The sequence below is a fragment of the Scyliorhinus torazame genome, chromosome 5 (genome assembly GCF_047496885.1).
Source record: "Scyliorhinus torazame isolate Kashiwa2021f chromosome 5, sScyTor2.1, whole genome shotgun sequence".
NCBI lineage: Eukaryota > Metazoa > Chordata > Chondrichthyes > Carcharhiniformes > Scyliorhinidae > Scyliorhinus > Scyliorhinus torazame.
The window spans coordinates 169709963-169730235 of NC_092711.1; the positions used below are offsets into that span (position 1 = coordinate 169709963).

Genomic DNA, 20273 nt, shown 5'->3' on the forward strand with positions numbered 1-20273 from the left:
ATAGAACAAGGAGATGGTTAGATCTATAGAGAGCCAGCATGGACTCAATGGGCCCATTGGCCCCATTCCCAACCCTAATTCCGACATAGTCGGGGGCAACTTCCCCCTTTCCCTGGCCTCATTAAAGGTTCTCGTCAAAAGCGGGGCCAGTAGGTCTATATATTTCCTATAAAATTCCACCGGGAACCCATCCGGTCCCGGGGCCTTCCCCGCCTGCATGCTCCCAATCCCCTTTACCACCTCCTCCACATCAATCTGTGCTCCCAGTCCCGTCCTCTCCTGCTCCTCCACCTTCGGGAATTCCAGCTGATCCAGGAAATGCATCATTCCCTCCTTCCCTTCCGGGGGCTGAGCCTTATACAACCGCTCATAGAATGTCTTAAACACCCCATTCACTTTCTCCGCTCCCCGTTCCATTTCTCCCTCCTCATCCCTCACCCCACCTATCTCCCTCGCCGCTCCCCTCTTCCTCAATTGTTGGGCCAGTAACCGACTCGCCTTCTCTCCATACTCATACTGCACTCCCTGTGCCCTCCTCCACTGTGCCTCTACCTTACCCGTGGTCAGCAGGTCAAATTCCACATGTAACCTTTGTCTTTCCCTGTACAGTCCCTCCTCCGGTGCCTCTGCATATTGCCTGTCCATCCTCAGAAGTTCTCTCAGCAATCGCTCCCTTTCTTTACTCTCTTGCTTCCCTTTATGTGCCCTTATGGATATCAGTTCCCCTCTGACCACCGCCTTCAACGCCTCCCAGACCACTCCCACCTGAACCTCTCCATTGTCATTAACTCCAAGTACCTTTCGATACACCCCCTCACCCTTAGACATATCCCCTCATCCGCCAACAGGCCCATATCCATTCTCCAGAGTGGGTGCTGTTCCTTTTCCTCTCCTACCTCCAGATCTACCCAGTGTGGAGCGTGGTCCGAGATGGCTATGGCCGTGTACTCTGTCCCTGTCACCTTCGGAATCAGTGCCCTTCCCAGGACAAAAAAGTCTATCCGTGAATATACCTTGTGAACATGGGAGAAGAATGAGAACTCCTTACTGCTCGGTCTGATAAATCTCCAAGGGTCTACTCCTCCCATCTGCTCCATGAAGTCCTTCAGCACCTTGAAGGGCTGCCGGCCTCTTCCCGGTCCTGGACCTCGACCGGTCCAGCCCTGGATCAAGCACTGTATTGAAATCTCCCCCCATTACCAACTTTCCCGCCTCCAGGTCCGGGATACGCCCCAACATACGCATCATGAAGTTTGCATCATCCCAGTTCGGGGCGTACACGTTCGCCAGAACCACCGCCTCCCCTTGCAGTCTGCCACTCACCATCACGTATCTACCCCCATGTCCGCCACTATGGTCTTTGCCTCAAACAGTACCCATTTCCCCACTAAAATAGCCACCCCCCTATTCTTCGCATCCAAACCCGAATGAAACACCTGTCCCACCCATCCTTTGCGTAGTCTGACCTGATCTGTCCATTTCAGGTGCGTCTCCTGCAACATAACCACATCTGCTTTTAATTTCTTTAGGTGTGCGAGTACCCGCGCACTTTTAATCGGCACATTCAGCCCTCTCACGTTCCACGTGATCAACCGGGTTGGGGGGCTCTTTACCCCCCCCCCTTTGTCGACTAGCCATCCCCTTTCTTACCCCAGCTCCTCACCCGGTTCCCACGTACCCGTATATCCCACCGACGGTGCCCTCCCGCCTCGACCACCCCGCCCCATAACAGCTCCCCCTTCCCTTAGCAGCAGCAACCCAGTTAGCCCCCCCCCCCTCCGCTAGATCCCCCTCTAGCGTAATTACACCCCCATATGTTGCTCCCAGAAGTCAGAGAACTCTGGCTGACCTCGGCTTCCCCGTTTGCCCTCGGCCTCTCACTGTGCGAGGCCCCCACCTTCCTGCGTCCCTGTTCCCGCCATAATTACCATAGCGCGGGAACGAGGCCCGCATTTCCCACTCAGCCCCGCTTTCCTACCCACCGGCGCCCACAGTTCCTCTGCCTCTTCTGCCGTCTCAAAGTAGTGGTGCTTCCCTTGGTATGTGACCCACAGTCTCGCCGGTTGCAGCATTCCAAATTTCACCTTCTTTTTGTGAAGCACCGCCTTAGCCCGATTGAAACTCGCCCTCCTTCTCGCCACCTCCGCACTCCAATCCTGGTATACGCGGATCACCGCATTCTCCCACCTGCAGCTCCGAGTTTTCTTCGCCCATCTTAGGACCATCTCTTTGTCATTATAGCGGTGAAACCTCACCACTGTGGCTCGAGGTATTTCTCCTGCCCTTGGTCTTCGCGCCATAACTCGATAAGCTCCCTCCACCTCCAAAGGGCCCGTCAGGGCCTCCGATCCCATTAGCGAGTGAAGCATCGTGCTCACATATGCCCCGACGTCCGCCCCCTCTGCGCCCTCGGGAAGACCCAAGACTCTTAGATTCTTCCTCATCGAATTATTCTCCAGGGCTTCCAACCTCTCCACACACCTCTTGTGCTGCGCCTCGTGCGTCTCTGTCTTCACCACCAGGCCCTGAATTTCATCTTCATTTTCAGCATCCTTTGCCTTCACGACCCGAAGCTCCAGCTCCTGGGTCCTCTGCGCCTCCTTTAGCCCTTCAATCGCCTGTAGCATCGGGGCCAACACCTCCTTCTTCAGCTCTTCCACACAGCGCCGCAGGAACTCTTGTTGCTCCGGGCCCCATATCGAACGGCCACCTTCCGACGCCATCTTGCTTCGAGCTTCCCTCCCTTGCCGCTGCTCCGAAGGATCCACTGCAATCCTGCCGCTATCCTCTCCTTTTTCCATCAATATCCGGGGGGATTCCTTTCTATTTCACCGCACAGTGATTTTGGCCGTTTAAAATTGCCGTTGGGGCTCTTATCAAGAGCCCAAAAGTCCGTTCCAACGGGAGCTGCCAAAACGTGCGACTTAGCTGGTCATCGTCGCACCCGGAAGTCCTTGCTGCCCGCTTTCTCAAAGCAGCGGGAGGTATAGACAGAATCAATGGATGGGAGGCGGGTTTGTGTGATGGACTGAGCTGCGTTCACGACTCTCTGTAGTTTCTTACGATCTTGGGCCGAGCAGTTGCCATACCAGGTTGTGATGCAGCCAGATAGGATACTTTCTATGGTGCAGCTGTAAAAGTTGGTAAGAGTCAATGTGGACATGCCGAATTTCCTTAGTTTCCTGAGAAAGTATAGGCACTGTTGTGCTTCCTTGGTCGTAGTGCGGACGTGGGTGGACCAGGACAGATTGTTTGTGATGTGCACACTAGGAATTTGAAGCTGTAGTCAATGAATAAGTGTCTGATGTAGGAGTCCTTGTTGTCGAGATGCTCCAGGGTTGAGTGTAGGGCATGGGAGATGGTGTCTGCTGTGGAGGATATAATGAGAGGAATGCATCCAGCGGAGAAAACACACGCAGAGACGGGGAGAACATGCAGATTCTGCACAGACAGTGACCCAAGCCGGGAATCGAACCTGGGACTCTGGAGCTGTGAAGCAACAGTGCTAACCACTGTGCTACCGTTCCGCCTGCGTGGGTTTCCTCCAGATGTTCCGGTTCCTCCCACAATTCCTGAAAGATGTGCTGTTAGGTAATTTGGACATTCTGAATTCTCCCTCTGTGTACCCGAACAGGCGCCAGAATGTGGCGACGAGGGGATTTTCTCAGTAACTTCATTGCAGCATTAATGTAAGCCTACTTGTGACAATAAATATTATTATTATTACGAAAAAGCCAACGGTGACCGAAAACTCTTCACGCAGCAGTTTCATTTCATCTGAAAGTAAAAGTAACTAAACAAGAGCATTCGAAAAAGAAACCGCCAGAAATGGTCACAGAACCCGAGGAAATTCTATGATCTAATATCTGTGAACCCAATTTTGTAACTGATTCAGAATCCTCGGAATTCTGTCGCGACTCTGGTGGAGAGATTAGAATCATAGAATTTACAGTGCCGAAGGAGGCCATTCGGCCCATCAAGTCTGCACCGGCTCTTGGAAAGAGCACCCTACCCAAGGTCCACACTTCCACCCTATCCCCATAACCCAGTAACCCCACCCAACACTAAGGGCAATTTTGGACACTAAGGGCAATTTAGCATGCCCAATCCACCTAACCTGCACATCTTTGGACTGTGGGAGCACCCGGAGAAAATCAACGTACACACGGGGAGAATGTGCAGACTCCGCACAGACAGTGAGCCAGTGGGGAATCGAACCTGCCACCGTGCTGCCCAAGTCAGGAGAGGAGACACTCCAAAAGAAAAAAAACAGTTGCGAAGGACTCACGGCGTACGGTTAGCACCTTTAAAGTCAAAACGGTCTAAGACCGAGTCAGTAAGAACAGTTTCTTCGGACGGGGAACAAAGAGTTACCCGAGGCAAGAATGTCCAATGGAGGCCCATGAAGCAGCTGATCAGGAAAAGATTGATAGATGGTCTAAAGAATGGCCTAATCCCAAGAAAGGAGGAATGGGAACATGGGAAGGGCTTGAGCGAATACGACATATTTACAATCTCCACCCATTGGACGGAGTCCAGGTTTTGTCAGCAATGAACCCGAGACTGGACAGCGGCCAGCTTTCCAGAGATGTTAAAGAAGCACGAGGGACCGACGAACAACAGTTAGAAGAGGGGTGGACTGTAGTTAAGCAGTGGCTGTTAAAATACAACCCACCAAAACCTGACTGGACAAAGGTCACCGCTTGTATTCAGAAGAAGACAGAGGAAGTAACAGAATCTGAAGAACCGTTTAGGAAAGTATGGAAGGAGCACTCAGGAATGGAAATGCCGGAAGGGCAGGAGACTTCGGACACAAGTATTTTTGGCTGTTGAAGGCTGCCTTTGTTGCTGGTTTGTGAACAGATTTGTCTAATACATTAAAACTGGTGCTTCCTGAGTGGGAACGAGTATCAATGACATACGTGATATTAATAGGTCGATGTATTTAAATTGACCGGGATATGGGAACTAAGATTCACGCTCTCCAGACTGGGTTACAGCCTAAATATTTACCATTTCAGTCAACAACAAATGCCCTATCTAATTCAAATGCTCCATGGGAGCCGAAACCGCCACGGGGAAAATGCCAGAATTGTGGAAAGAACGGGCATCGGGCCAAGTCATGCCGGAAGAAATGATAGGGACTCAGCAGTCAATATTGATGAGAAGATACAGGGTAACATATGGGACTATGGCTGGTGAAATTTTGATTTGCAATAAAAGGAAGGAGGCCCGGTTGAAAATACTACCAGCCTTCATTTGACACCTAGTCTTAGACACAGGTTTGATCCTACTATATTCCCTATGTGCCTAAAGTGCCTGGCAGTCGAGGGTGATGACATACATTCTCCATGGAACTGCATCAAGATTCAATCCTATTGGTCAAATGTAGTCAGGGAACTGGAGAGAATTTTTGATAGAGCCTGACCCTGTATTCCTGATCCTGTGTCTCCCAAATGGGGAAATCACCGATTCTAATGAAAAAAGGCGATTATAATATCCCGATGTTTGTCACTGGTAAAAATATCCTCGCTCCTGGATTAGCAGCAACTTCCCCTCCATCCAAAACTGGCATGGGCTGATTATGGAATGCGTTCCCACGGAATTTTTAACATCTGTTCTCCATTCTAAGTCTTATGTTTTTTATAAAGTATGGGACCTCCGACCTCAAAGGCATCAGCTCCAATTCGCCTGACTTGCTTCTCCTGGACTTTCCATGAGTGAATTCAATTTGACTGATTCATTTGAACATGACCATGTTGTTAGTATGTTTTGCAATACTCTGTGTGTGCAACTGGCATTGTTATCCTTACCCTCTTTCTTCACTCACTGGGTGCGATCCAGTGGCCATGCTGCACTGGCAAAGCAGCTCGCCGCGTCGCAGCATGGCCGATGAAACCGGGGAGACCCCGCTCCTGGAATCTACTCAGTTTGTTACGCCTCGCGAGATTCAACGCGATCTCGCGAGACGTTGTGCTGTAAATATCACCCATTGTGGGTGGGATTACATTTTGGCAAATCTGCATATTAGAGCGAGGCAGTTAGCCCCACTCTAATGTGCATGTTCCCCAGGTACCTGAGGCTTTGGGATTCATTCCCTTCACCTCAGGGAACTTGGGCGAGCGCCATTCAGCACTGATCCCCGCAAACAGGGACGAAACAGAATGGCACTCACGGGGGTCTCCCAGAGGATCGGAGGCCTACAAATTGCATGCCCTTTGAGCAGGGTGGTGCCCTGGCACTGCTGGTGCCACCTGGGCACCCTGGCAGTGTCAGCCTGGCCCTTGGCAGTGCCACTTGGGTGCTGGCCTGGCACTGCCAGGCTGGCATTTTTTGCATATGCATGTGATCGGGCAGGGTGTGCACAGTGTGTGTCTTGAGAGAGGTTCGGGTGGCTGGCAACCCTTCCATAGTGCGATCGGGCTGGAGGGGGTGGGGTCGGGAGGTCAGGGCTCGCTTCTGGAGCCTTGGAGATTGAGACATCATTTAAAAATGGCCTCACCATCTCTCGCTAAACTGGGGAGTTCCAGCCAGCGAAGCTCCTCACAGTAGAAAACGGGCTAAGTGCAGCCTTGGCTGTGCGTCCCCATTCCAGTCCGCTATACAATGCGTGTCACGTTGAATAGCCATGTGTTTCTCAGCGCTGAGAGTGGCATGAAACACGCAGCTAAACGTGCTCGCTAGGGGACTTTGTTTCCTCTTCGGAAAATCGCGCCCACGATGTTAACTTGTTATCTGGTTGTTCTATTGACCCGGCATTTCATCTAGAGGCCCAGTTCCCTTAAATATCCTGTTCTGAATTAATTCTGCAATATGTTGTTGTATTGTTGCTGGCAATATCTCTTGTTCTGCTCTGTACCCATTTTCCACCAATTTTACTGTTATTCTGTTGTGGTTATGCTTAAAAAAATGTTTTTAAAAAATATAATAATAAACAGATTTAAAACAATCTGTCCAATTTATCCGTAAAAAACATTCAATGACCCTCCCAGCCTCCACTGGTCACCATGGATAAGAATTCCAGAGACTAACGACCTTCTGAGGGAAGAGATGACTGGGAATATATAACATAGCTACAGAACAATATTACAAGACAAGAAATGATAATAAACCAAAGAGAAAATGCTGGAAAATCTCAGCAGGTCTGGCAGCATCTGTAGGGAGTGAAAAGAGCTAACGTTGAGTCCAGATGACCCTTTGTCAAAGCTAAAAGGCAGAGAAAGTGGGAAATATTTATATTGTGGAGTGAGAATGAAAGATGAGTCATAGCCACAGAAACCAAGGGAAACGGGGTGCTAATAGCCACAGAAAGCAAGGGGAAAGAGTGCTAATGGCAGTCCCCAGAGAGAACTAAAGGTGTGAAAGGCCAAACTGCAGAGAAATTAACATCAGAGGGTAAACTGTGAAGTTGTAGATGTGGGGGGAGGGGAAGGGGGAAGCAAAGGGGAGAAAGGGTAAGGAAACGTGGAGAAGATGGGGGGTAAATATATATAAAGAAAGGCAAGAGAGAAATAAATGGTAAAAGACAGTTAAAATGAAATGGGATGAAAACAAATGGGTCGAGGTGGGGTAGAGCTGATCATCTGAAGTTGTTGAATTCGATGTTGAGACCGGAAGGAATTAGCGTGCCTAACCGGAAGATGAGATGTTGTTCCTCCAGTTTGCATTGAGCTTCACTGCAACACTGCAGAAGACAAGGATAGACATGCGGGTATGGAAGCAGGGTCTTGTGTTAGGCAAGCGTAGCTAGGACCCATGCGGGTACCCATTGTTACACATTTCATTTGGAGAAAATGGGATGATAATAAATGTACTTTATTGCAGAACCATCAATAATATATCTGCTCTGTGCCATATAACAACACTGGACATTTCTCGTCTGATATTAATTTACTGCCCACTTAACTGTCAGCCATCTCCTGGGGAAAAGAACCCTTCAATTGTGAACATTAGGGAAGAGACCATCCTTTTAGCCAGACAAATAAATGTGTCAAGCTGAGGGAGCAAAGGATGTCAATGTCTTTAAGAGAGAGAGACCTGGGCCAAGCTTTCCAGAGTCTGCACCCTCCCTGGATTCACTTCATTTCCCTTCAGTTGCTGCAAGTGACCAATTGAAGGCGAGAATGCGAAAAGAAATGGAAAGGGGGAGAAAAGAAAGTGTTTTCCTGACGGATGGTGGAGACCGGAGGAAGTTTCAGTCTGTGTGAAGCTCAATCATTCACACAAAGCCCACGCGCTGATTGGCTGGAGGACGAGAGTCCTTCTGGTCCCACAACTCTTTCCAATGATCAAAACCTCAGAAGGAAGGTCAGGAGGCGGGCTCTCCCCTGCACATACGCAACTTCCCCTCTTCCTTGGGACATGCGCAGTCCCGGGCCAGGGGGAGCTCACCGAGTTGCTTCTCGATCTGGCTGGAGCCGTCAGCCGGTTTTTTGGAAACCTTTGTCTCGAGGAGGTACAGGGGGAAACTGGTGGGGGTGGGGCTCCCGTGTCCGCGTGCCGAGCCTGCGCACTGAGACCCGAAAACGGCAGTTGAACAGAGTGATTCTTATTGGCTGATTCAGGACGGGTTCTCGTGACGTCACAAAGCGGGCATTGGAAGTGAAACTTCCTCCTGTCTCCAACATCTGGGAGTAAAACACTTTCCTTTCTCCCCCTTTCCATTTCTTTTCTCATTCGGACCTTCAATTGGTCACTTGCAGCAACTGAAGGGAAAGGAAGTGAATCCAGGGAGGGTGCAGACTCTGCAAAGCTTGGCCCAGGTCTCTCTCTTAAAGACATTGACATCCTTTGCTCCCTCAGCTTGACACATTTATTTGTCTGGCTAAAAGGATGGTCTCTTTCCCAATGTTCACAATTAAAGGCTGGTTTCCCCTGGAGATGGCTCACATTTAAGGGAACAGTAAATTAATATCAGACGGAGATATGTCTAGTTTTTAAAAATGGTACAGATTAGATATATTATCTATGGTCTGTAATAAAGTACATTTATTATTTCCAGTTGTGTAATATTGTACTGTAGCTGCGTTATATATTTCCAGTCATCTCTTCCCTCAGTGGGTTGTTAGTTTCTGGATTTCTCTTCCACGGGAACCAGTGGAGTCTGAGAGGCAATGAATATATTCATGGATGAGTTGGACAGATTTTTAATATTTCTTTTGTTATTTTTAAAAACTTTTTAAAAAAATGAATGCAACAGACTAACAGAAAAATTGGTGGAAAATGGGTACAGTGTAGAACAACTGATATTGCTGCATAAATACAAGCAACATATTGCAGAATTAATTTGTAGCAGGATATTTTAGGGACCAGAGCCGCTATATGAAATGCCAGATCAATTGAACAACCAGTTAACAGAGTGAGTGGGGAAAGAGGGTAAGATTATATAAAAACAGAAGGATACCAATGCACACCCCAAAACAGACTAACAGCATAGTCAAATTAAAATAACATAGATGACACAGAATCTCTATAGTGCAGAAGGAGGCTATTCGCTTCTTCAAGTCTGCACTGACCCTCAGAAAATGCACTCACCGAGGCAGACTCCCCGCCCGATTCCCATAATCCGGTGCATTGATCATCGTCAACCCACCTAACCTAACACCTTTGGACACTAAGGGGCAATTTAGCATGACCAAGCCACTTAACCTGCACATCTTTGGACTGTGGGAGGAAACCTGAGCACCCAGAGGCAACCCACACAGACACAGGGCGAATGTCCATGTCCACACAGATAGGCATTCAAGGAATCAAACCTGGTTCTCTGGCTCTGTGCCAACCACTGTGCCTCACTGTGCCCTACTCTGGGCTCAGTTGAATTGAATTCACTGATGGAAATCCCTGGAGGAGCAAGTCTGTCAAATTGGAGCACATATATTTGAGACAGGGGTCTCATTATTTAACAAATGCATCAGACTTAGAATGAAGTACAGACATTACAATTGCAATGGGATACATTCTGTAATCAATCTGTGCCAGTTTTGGATAGAGGGAGAACTGATTGGCCTGCTTCCATATCGAGCCTGATGGATGTTGGGTCTATCGTAACCAAATTCCGTGTGAAACTAAGATGAGAGGCCAATTGATAAAGCCTGATATTCCGGAGACCCCACCTTTAGCTCCTGGTGATTGGAGCTTAACTAAGTTGAGGTGAGGTTTATTTTTATTCCAGATAAATGTACTAATCATTCCATTAATTTCCTGAATGACCATGGTTGACAGCAGCATAGGCAGCATCTGCAGAGGGTACAGCAGTCTGGGCAACACATTCATTTTAACGAAGGTGATCCTCCCTCGCCATGAAATCGGAAGAGCCGACCACCGGGCAAGGTCCCACCTAATAGTCACCATCAGCTGTGGATAGTTGGCCCCATGTAGCTGTCTGAAAAGGGGGGGGGGGTCATTGATATTCCCAGATATTTAAATCCCAAGGGGGGAGCATCTGATTGGGAACTTAGCAAGAGGAGGGGCTTCCCCTTCAACACCCCCCCCCCCCCCCCCCCCTCACCAGCATGGCCTCTGACTCAGTAAAATTCATCTTATAACCAGAGAAGGAACTAAATCTATCCACAATCGGGTACAGCTGGTTAAGATGAACATTTTGTGGTTTTTATTTTTATCTCGGTGCCTAATGGTCTTTTTGCCAAAATTGGTCTTTATGGGGGTGGATTGGTTGGTTTAATCGTTTGTGTGGGCAGATAAGGTGGCAAGGATTCGGAAGACGGTGATTCAGAGAGGGCGACAGTCAGGGGGCTTGGCCCTGCTGAACCTGTTGTACTATTATTGGGCGGCGAACGCAGAGTACGTGTGGGGTTGGAGCAGGGAAACGGAGGCTTTGTAGGCTTACATTAAAGGGTAGGTGGGGTTAATGGGTTACAGGGATAGGGTGGAGACATGGGCTTATGTAGGGTGCTCTTTCAAAGAGCCGGTGCAGACTCGATGGGCTGAATGCCCTCCTTCTGCACTGTACGGATTCTATGTTCTATAATTTCAAGGAACTGCTAGGTGGGAGGGGAGGGAGGTGAAGAGTTTGGTTAGGGAGTTGGGGTGGGTTTAGGGGTTTTGTGTTGGTTTTACTTTGTAATGTTATGTGTTGCAAATGTTAAAATCTGAATGAAAATACTTTTTTAAAAATCTATCCACTACTCCAGTAATGTCCAGGACTGAAACACGGGTTCAACACAAACAGCAGCCCGTCATCTGCACACACAGTGATCTTGTGCTGCCTCACCCCACCCCCCAGTCCCGATATCAGAGACTCCGATCTGATAGCCTCTGGCATTGGCTCAGTGGACAAGGGGGACAGAGGGCAGCCCTGTCTAGTCCCTCTCTGAAGCTGAAAATTCGATGCCCGCAAACCATTGGTGAGCACCGCCGCTGCCGGTTTGTGATGTAACAATTGAATCCACTCAATATAATCCTCACCCAACCCGAAGCCTCGCAGCGGATACACCAGATAATTCCACTCAACTCAAGCAAAAGCTTTCTATGCATTGAAGGAGATCACCAGCCCATCCAATGCATATTTCTGAACAGCCTGAATCAAATTCAGCAACCTTCCAACGTTGTTACTGGAAAATCTTCCGCGTATAAACCCAGTCTGGTCCTCCCGCACGATTGTCGGAAGGATGTCCTCCAGCCTTATCGCCAAAACATAAGATCGCAGTTTCAAGTCAACATTCAAAAGAGAGGGAACTTGTGACGGGGATGTGCTGAGTAGTCACACATCAGGTGGCTCTCCTCCATACAACAGAAAAATAGGCACTGTCGGCTGAATTTAGCCGCAAAATCAGACTTCAACATCCCCTCACCCTCAACAATAGTGCGGACAACAAAATGCTAGGAAGCAACAGCTCGAAAGGCTGCAGGGTCACAGAAACTGCAGCAAGGGACAGGAGCGGCGAGCAAGCGGGTCGGCGGCCCCAATCGACTACGTGGCCCAAATGCTGGGCAATCTAATTGGGAGGGACAGCTTCCCCAAACCGCCAGACATCGACAGGGCGTCACCTCGCACTGAACAGGGGAGCCAGCTCATAGGAGGGAGGGGGCGAGGTCAGCAGAGCGCAGGAGAGGGTGAGGAGGAGGCAGCAGGGACACAAGCAGAGCGGGTGTAGGATGGGGGTCAGATTGATCCTGGGTGGGGGGGGGGGGTGGGGGGGGGGGGGGGGGGGCCCACACCAGCGGGAAAGCTAGTGCCAGGAAGTACGGGAGAGAGAGGGCCCGTGGCACATCTCCCACTGGGAAGAGAGCGTCTGTGTGTGGGGGGGGGGGGGGGGAGAAAGAGAGGATAGAGGAGGGGGATACGGTGGGGTGGGGGGCAGAATAGAAGAGGGGGGGATACAGTGGGCTGGGAGGGAGATAGAAGAGGGGGGATACGGTCTGATCATGAGCGGGGGAACTTCACACCTGTTTACAGGATCCATTTACTGACAGATCAGTCCCAGAACAGGGAAAATGACAGCCATGGCGAGGGAACTGGGAACGTTCATGGAGCAGACGGGGGCAGTGGATCCCTGGCGGTTCATGGAGCAGACGGGGCAGTGGATCCCTGGTGATTCTTACACCCGGATGAGAAGGAATTCTCGTTCTTCTCACCAGTACACAAGGTCTACACTCACATCGGCTTCTTTGTTGTGGGGAAATCGGTGCCTCCAGAAATAGTCAGAGCGGAATAATCCATGATTGTAATCTCAGACCACGCTCCACATTACATGGATGTGAGGTTGGAGACGGGACAAACCCAATGCCCCACATGGAGGTTGGACACGGCCCTCTTGGCCGACAAGGTCTTCTGCCAGAAAACATCACCGGCCATCGGCAAGTACATCACTAACAGCCAGAACGGGGAAGTCTCACCTTCCACATTCTGGGAGGCACTGAAGGCTGTGATTCGGGGAGAAATAATCGCCAATAGGCTCGTAGAGACAGGGAAGAGAGAGCGGTTAGGTAGCAACTGATTGACTCCATTCTGGAGGTTGACAGACGATACTCCGAGGCCCTGACCATAGAGCTTCTGCTGGAGAGGAAGAAGCTGCAAAAGAACTTTGACCTGCTCCCCACCAGGAAAGCAGTGACCAACTCCACCAGGCACGGGGGACCTTTTATGAGCACAGAGGGCTAGCCGCCTGCTGGTTCACCAGCTGAGAAAGAAGGCAGCCACGAGGGAAATAGCCCAGGTAAAGGATAACAGAGGCAGACTGGTAGAATAATCTTTATAATTGTCACAAGTAGGCTTACATTAACACAGCAATGAAGTTATTGTGAAAATACCCTAGTCGCCACACTCCGGCACCTGTTCGGGTACACTGAGGGAGAATTCAGAATGTCCAAATTACCTAACAGTATGCCTTTCGGGACTTGTGGGAGGAAACCGGAGCTCCCGGAGGAAACCCGCGTAGTCATGGGGAGAATGTGCAGACTCCACACAGACAGTGACGGGAATCGAACCTGGGACCCTGGCGCTGTGAAGCAAAATTGCTGACCACTGTGCTACCGTGCCGCCCAACCATAGCCGTCCCGTAGCCCAACCAAAAAAGGTCAACCAAGCGTTCAAGGCCTTCTACCGGGGACTGTACACCTCCGAGACAAACCCCCCCTCCCTCCCCCCCTCCCCGGAGAGAGTTCGGCATCTTCTTGGGCTACAAACCCAACCTGGGCAAAAACAAAGATTTCCCGGTAAGGGGGAGGGGCAGAGCTGGAGGGCCTCCCAGTTAAAATAGCCCAAAACAAATCCCGCTACCTGGAGATCCAGGTTTCCCACGAGTGGACACGGATCCACAAGTGGAAGCTGACCAGTCTGGCGGAGGAAGTCAAAAACGACCCACAGAGATGGGATGGATTCCTGCTTTCCCTGGCGGGAAGGATGCAGATGATCAAGGTGAACGTACTGCCCAGGTTCCTCTTCCTGTTTAGATCCTTACCGATCTACATCCCCAAGGCCTTTTTCCATTCAATAGATAAGGTGATTATGGCGTTTGTGCGGAGGGGCAAGAATTCAAAAACAGTACTACAATGGAGAAGAAACATGGGAGGCCTGGCCCTCCCGAACTTGCAATACTGTCACTGGGCAGCCACGGCCGAAAGAGTGAGGAGATGGGTAAAGGACCCAGACATGGAATGGTTGATGATGGACGAGTCCTCATGTACAGGAATGACCCTCCGGGCCCCACTCCCATCCCCGGCAGCACCAGTCCAGTGGTGGTAGCTACCCTGAGAACCTGGAACCAGATGTGGCAGCATTTCAGTCTGACCGATGTGTCCATCATGGCCCCCATCTGCGGCAACCATAGGTTTGCACCAGCCATTCTCGACACCACCTTCAAGAGGTAGAGACAGGACGGGGGAACACTGATGGTTAGGGACTTTTACACGGGAAATAGACTAGCGACCTTAGAGGAGCTGATGGAGAGACTGAACCTACCAAACAGGGATGAGCTCCAGGTCAAACACTTTCTCCGCAAGGAGGCACCAGCATACCCAGGAACCCTGAGAAGCACAATGCAAGAGGAGTTACTGGACGCAGACAGTCTGGGGAAGGGAAACTGTGGGGACCTATACGGACAACTCTTAATAAGGATACGCTCCTTACTTGACGAAACCCAGGAAAAATGGGCAGAAGAGCGAGGGACGGAAATAGGGTGGGGACTCTGGAGCGAAGCACTGAACGGGACCAACTCCACCTTCTCCTCCGCAAGGCTAAGCTTCATGCAGCTGAATGTTGTGCACAGAGCGCACCTGACAAGAACCCGAATGAGCAGGTTCTTCCCGGAGATGAAGGACAAATGTGAATGGTGCCAGCGGGGCCCGGCAAACCATGCCCACATGTTCGGGGTATGCCCCAGACTTGTCGAATTCTGGACAGCCTATTTAGAGGCAATGTCCATGGTTATGAAGGTGGAGCCGTGTCCACAAATGGCAGTCTTCGGGGTATCGGACCAGCCAGAACTATTCATGGGGAAGAGGGTGGACGCCCTTGCCTTTGCTTCTTTAATCGGCCGCTGGAGAATCCTGCTCGGCTGGCGATCAGCAGCACCACCCACAGCTGCAGACTGGCTGGCAGACCTATCGGAATTTCTCCACCTGGTGAAGATCAAGATCACCGTCCGAGGTTCAGAGGATGGTTCCCACAAAGTGTGGAGGCCATTCACCAACTTGTTCCTGTTTGAAGCCAGCGGCCAATGGAACACTGGGGAGGGAGGTGGGTGTACGGGGGCCAACGGGATCACAGGGAGCAGGCAGGAAAAGAGGGGGGGGCTACTGGGACAAGGAGGGAGAACCAGAAACCAACTGACACAGAGACCAGAGAGCCGAGAACAAAAACACTAGAGGAGGAACCCCCCAAGGGAAGGTTTAAAACAGGACAGGGAGTGCGCGGGGTGGAAGGGGGGGGGCCCATCAATGGGGGGCACCGTCCACTTGTAAATAATAGATAACTCCCATTGTACAGTGAAGGGCCCAGGAAAGGACCCAGAAACGACGAGTGAAGGGGCGGAGGGGAGGGACGGGAGATGGGGGGACCGGCACAAAGGAAATTGACATGCACATTGTAATCGGTAGAGTTACCCTGACTGCTTGGATAGTGTATAATAAGCATTGCCACAAGTCTGTTACTGGATGAAAAAGAGGTGAAAAAAACTTCCCCATCCAATCCCGCCTCAATTTAAAGTGTTCCTCATAATCCAGATGGGTTTCCTGTAATAAAGCGATGTCGACTTTCTCCTTTCGAAAGGAGAGGATCTTTTTCCTTCTGATAGGGTGATGGATGCCCCGTACATTCCCTGAGAAAATTTGCAGATTAACTGCCGCCATTAGTTAGGCGACAGAGAGACAGGAACAGATTTTCACACCACAATCGGGCGTGTGCCATTACCCCCTCCTCCAACTCACTTTACACCAGAGGCACCAAAGTTTCTCCAAACTGCTCCTTTCACAGATAAAAGCCCCGTCTGTACCAGAGTAGGATAAAGTCAACAACACATAAACCCTCCCATAATAACAAAAATACAAAAGAATCACCACCACAATAGATCCAAGGGGACATTCCTCAATAAGACTGAGGACCCGGAGGGTTAACCCCACGGCCAGACTGCCGTTACCCTCAGGATACCTTCTCCAAAATGAGGAGAAGAAAAGTAACTTTTGTAAATTGTTTTTACAGGATATTAGAAGAGGAGGAATTACAGACAGAAATCTCAAACATCACGTCTCAATCTGACTGAGTCTCCCAATTCCTTGAAACTGAATATCACCGGACTTTGAATCTAGAAGGAGAAATGTTTGTCTTTTCTGTCGGCTTCAAAACATCAGTGTGACTGGAAAAGCCCCGAGACACACACACCCGAGTGAGAGTGTTCCAGGGCACTGACTGTGGAAAGAGCTTTAACCAGTTACGCAGCCTGAAAAAACATCTCACCATTCACAGCGGACAGAGACTGTACACGTGTTGTGTGTGGACGAGGCTTCAACTGATCGGCAAACCTGGAGAGACACGAGGAGACCCAAAACATGGAGAAACGGTGGAAATGTGGGGACTGTGGGAAGGGATTCAGGGTCCCATCTCAGCTGGAAGTTCATCGGCGCATTCACACTGGGGAGAGGCCGTTCACGTGCTCTGTGTGTGAGAGGGGATTCGCTCAGTTATCCGACCTGCGGAAACATCAGCGAGTTCACACTGGGGAGAGGCCGTTCACCTGCTCTCAGTGTGAAAAGGGATTCACTCAGTTATCCACCCTGCTGACACACCAGCGAGTTCACACTGGGGAGAGGCCGTTCACCTGCTCTCAGTGTGAGAAGAGATTCACTACTTCATCGGGACTGCTGGCACATAAGCGAGTTCACACTGGGGAGAGGCCGTTCAGCTGCTCTCAGTGTCAGAAGGGATTCACTCGGTTATCCGACCTGCAGAGACATCAGCGAGTTCACACTGGGGCGAGGCCGTTCACCTGCTCTAAGTGTCAGAAAGGATTCGCTCAGTTATCCGACCTGCGGACACACCAGCGAGTTCACATTGGGGAGAGGCCGTTCACCTGCTCTCAGTGTGAAAAGGGATTCACTCAGTTATCCACCCTGCTGACACACCAGCGAGTTCACACTGGGGAGAGGCCGTTCACCTGCTCTCAGTGTGAGAAGGGATTCACTACTTCATCCGGCCTGCTGACACACCAGCGACTTCACACTGGGGAGAGGCCGTTCACCTGCTCTCAGTGTGAGAAGGGATTCACTACTTCATCCGGCCTGCTGACACACCAGCGAGTTCACACTGGGGAGAGGCCGTTCACCTGCTCTCAGTGTGAGAAGGGATTCACTACTTCATCCGGCCTGCTGACACACCAGCGAGTTCACACTGGGGAGAAGGCGTTCACCTGCTCTCAGTGTGAGAAGGGATTAACTACTTCATCGGGTCTGCTGGCACACCAGCGAGTTCACACTGGGGAGAGGCCGTTCACCTGCTCTCAGTGTGAGAAGGGATTCACTACTTCATCTGGCCTGCTGACACACCAGCGAGTTCACACTGGGGAGAGGCCGTTCACCTGCTCTCAGTGTGAGAAGGGATTCACTACTTCATCCGGCCTGCTGAGACACCAGCGAGTTCACACTGGGGAGAAGGCGTTCACCTGCTCTCAGTGTGAGAAGGGATTCACTACTTCATCAAACCTGCTGACACACCAGCGTGTTCACACTGGGGTGAGGCCGTTCGCCTGCTCTCAGTGTGAGAAGGGATTCACTACTTAATGGAGCCTGCTGGGTCACCAGCGGTTTCACACTGGGGAGAGGCCGTTCACCTGTTCTCAGTGTGAGAAGGGATTCATTTGGTTATCCAACCTGCGGAAACACCAGCGAGTTCACACAGGGGAGAAGGCGTTAACCTGCTCTTAGTGAGAGAAGGGATTCAGATATCCATACACCCTGCAGGAACCCTAGTGAGTTAACACCTGGAAGAGGCCATTCACCTGCTCTGAGCAGGGGAGACATTCAATGATCCGTCCCAACTCCGGAGACACTAGCGAGTTAATTCTGGGGAAAGACCATTCTTCTGTTCTCAATGTGGGGAGGGGTTTTGTGATTCATCACACCTGTTGTGACTCCAACAAGTTCACAATAAATTACAGATGTTGGCTCCGTTGTATTGTTTCTGCTCTCACTGACATCCAGGACTGCATTTTGTTCATTCTGACATCTGGTGAATGGTGATGATTGGAGGGTTTCTTTCTGCTGGACTGGCCGGTCTAACACCTCTGCCTCCGGTGGGCTGACCATTTTTGAGCCTCGTTGCGATTACCTGGTTCCAAGTTTGACGAGGAGCACAGAATGAAAAGGTGTTTGCACGTCGGAAGATATTTAGTTCCCAAAGCAGCCACGTTGCCATGAAGATGGGCTATGGTGGTTACAGGGTTCTTTTGTCTAATTTATCTGGGTGTTTCTCACAGAAGGAAACTGTCATGGTATGAGGCGCAAGTTGTCTGGGGTCGATTGGGAAATTACAATAAACATATCACTGAAAGTGGCAACGCAGGTGGATAAGGAGCTAAGAAGGCAGGCGGCATGCTTGTCTTCATTGGTCGGGGCATTGAATATAAAAATTGGCAAGTCATGCTGCAGCTGTACAAAACCTTAGTTAGGCCACACGTGGAATATTGCTGACAATTCTGGTCACCACGTTACCAAAAAGATGTGGAGGCTTTGGAGAGAGTACAGAGGAGGTTTACCAGGATGTTTCCTGGCCTGTAGGTTATTAGCTATGAGGAGAGGTTGGATAAACTCGGATTGTTTTCACTAGAGCGACGGAGTTGAGGGACGACCTGATAAAAGTTTACAAAATTATGAGTGGCACGGACAGAGTGGATAGTCAGAAGCTTTTTCCCAGGTTGGAAAAGTCAATTACCAGGTGGCATAGATTTAAGGTGCGAGGGGCAAAGTTTAGAGGAGATGTGCGAGGGACATTTTTTACACAGAGGGTGGTGAGTGCCTGGAACTCGCTGCCGGAGGTGGTGGTGGAAGCAGGTACGACAGTGACGTTTAAGAGGCATCTTGACGAATCCATGAATAGGATGGGAATAGACGGATACAGACCCTGGAAGCACAGAAGGTTTTAGTTTAAACAGACATCATGATCTGAGTAGGCTTGGTGGCCGAAGGGCTTGTTCCTGTGCTGTATTGTCCTTTGTTCTTTGTTGTTCTTTGTATGACGATAGACAATAGATAGGCAACCACTCGCATTTTATTTACATAAAATATAGATTCCTTTCAGAAGCAAAAGTGAAGCTATCGTGGCGAACAAGAAAAGTTAAAGATTCCATTAGATCAATGGAGGGGACAATATAGTAGGGAGCCTGAGGATTGGGAACTTGTTTTAGAATTCAGCAAAGGAGGACCAAGAATCTGATAAAGAGAAAATAGAATATGAGAGCAAATTGGGGAGAACTGGAAAAGTTCCTATTGGAAAAGGAAAAGATTAGCAAAGACAAAAGGGTCCATTCCAGGCAGAGACAGGAGAGTTTATAATGGGTAATAAGGAAATGGCAGAGAAACTAAACAACAGTGTGTCTGTCTTCACAGAGGAAGATACAGAAATTGTCCCAAAAACACGAGAGAACCAAGGGACTAGTGAACACGAGGAACTGAAAGAGATTAGTATTAGTGAAAAAGCAGGACTGGAGAAAATCATAGATTATCTTAGAATTTACAGTGCAGAAGGAGGCCATTCGGCCCATCGAGTCTGCACCGGCTCTTGGAAAGAGCACACTACCCAAGGTCAACACCTCCATCCTATCCCCATAACCCAGTAACCCCACCCAACACTAAGGGCAATTTTGGACACGAAGGGCAATTTAGCATGGCCAATCCACCTCACCCGCACATGTTTGGACTGTGGGAGGAAACCGGAGCACCCAGAGGAAACCCACGCACACACGGGGAGGATGTGCAGACTCCGCACAGACAGTGACCCAAGCCGGTATCGAACCTGGGACCCTGGAGCTGTGAAGCAATTGTGCTATCCACAATGCTACCCTGCTGCCCATAATGGGATTGAAAGTTAATAAATCCCCAAAAGCTTCTCTCCATCCCAGAGTGTTGACAGAGGTGGCTGTAGTGGATACATTGGTTGTCATCTTTCAAAATTCTATAGATTCTGGAATGGTTCCTGCAGATTGGAAGGTGGGAAATGTAACCCCACTATTTAAGGAGAGAGAGAAAACGGGGAACCACAGACCCATTAGCCTGACATCAGTAGGAGGGAAAATGCTACAATCTATTATAAAGGATGTAATAACATA

The 20273-nt window shown here is 49.9% G+C and overlaps 1 protein-coding gene across 1 annotated transcript in view; it reads left to right on the plus strand.

Annotated features, from left to right (window-relative positions):
• The window catches only part of LOC140420596 (uncharacterized), a 43846-nt gene extending 25733 nt beyond the window's left edge, over positions 1-18113 (plus strand). Inside the window, exon 3 of the mRNA XM_072504598.1 lies at positions 16623-18113. Within this exon, the coding sequence (XP_072360699.1) occupies positions 16623-17730 (1108 nt within the window). The 3' untranslated portion in view covers positions 17731-18113. The remainder of the gene's footprint in view (positions 1-16622) is intronic.
• The last annotated feature ends 2160 nt before the right edge of the window (positions 18114-20273 follow it).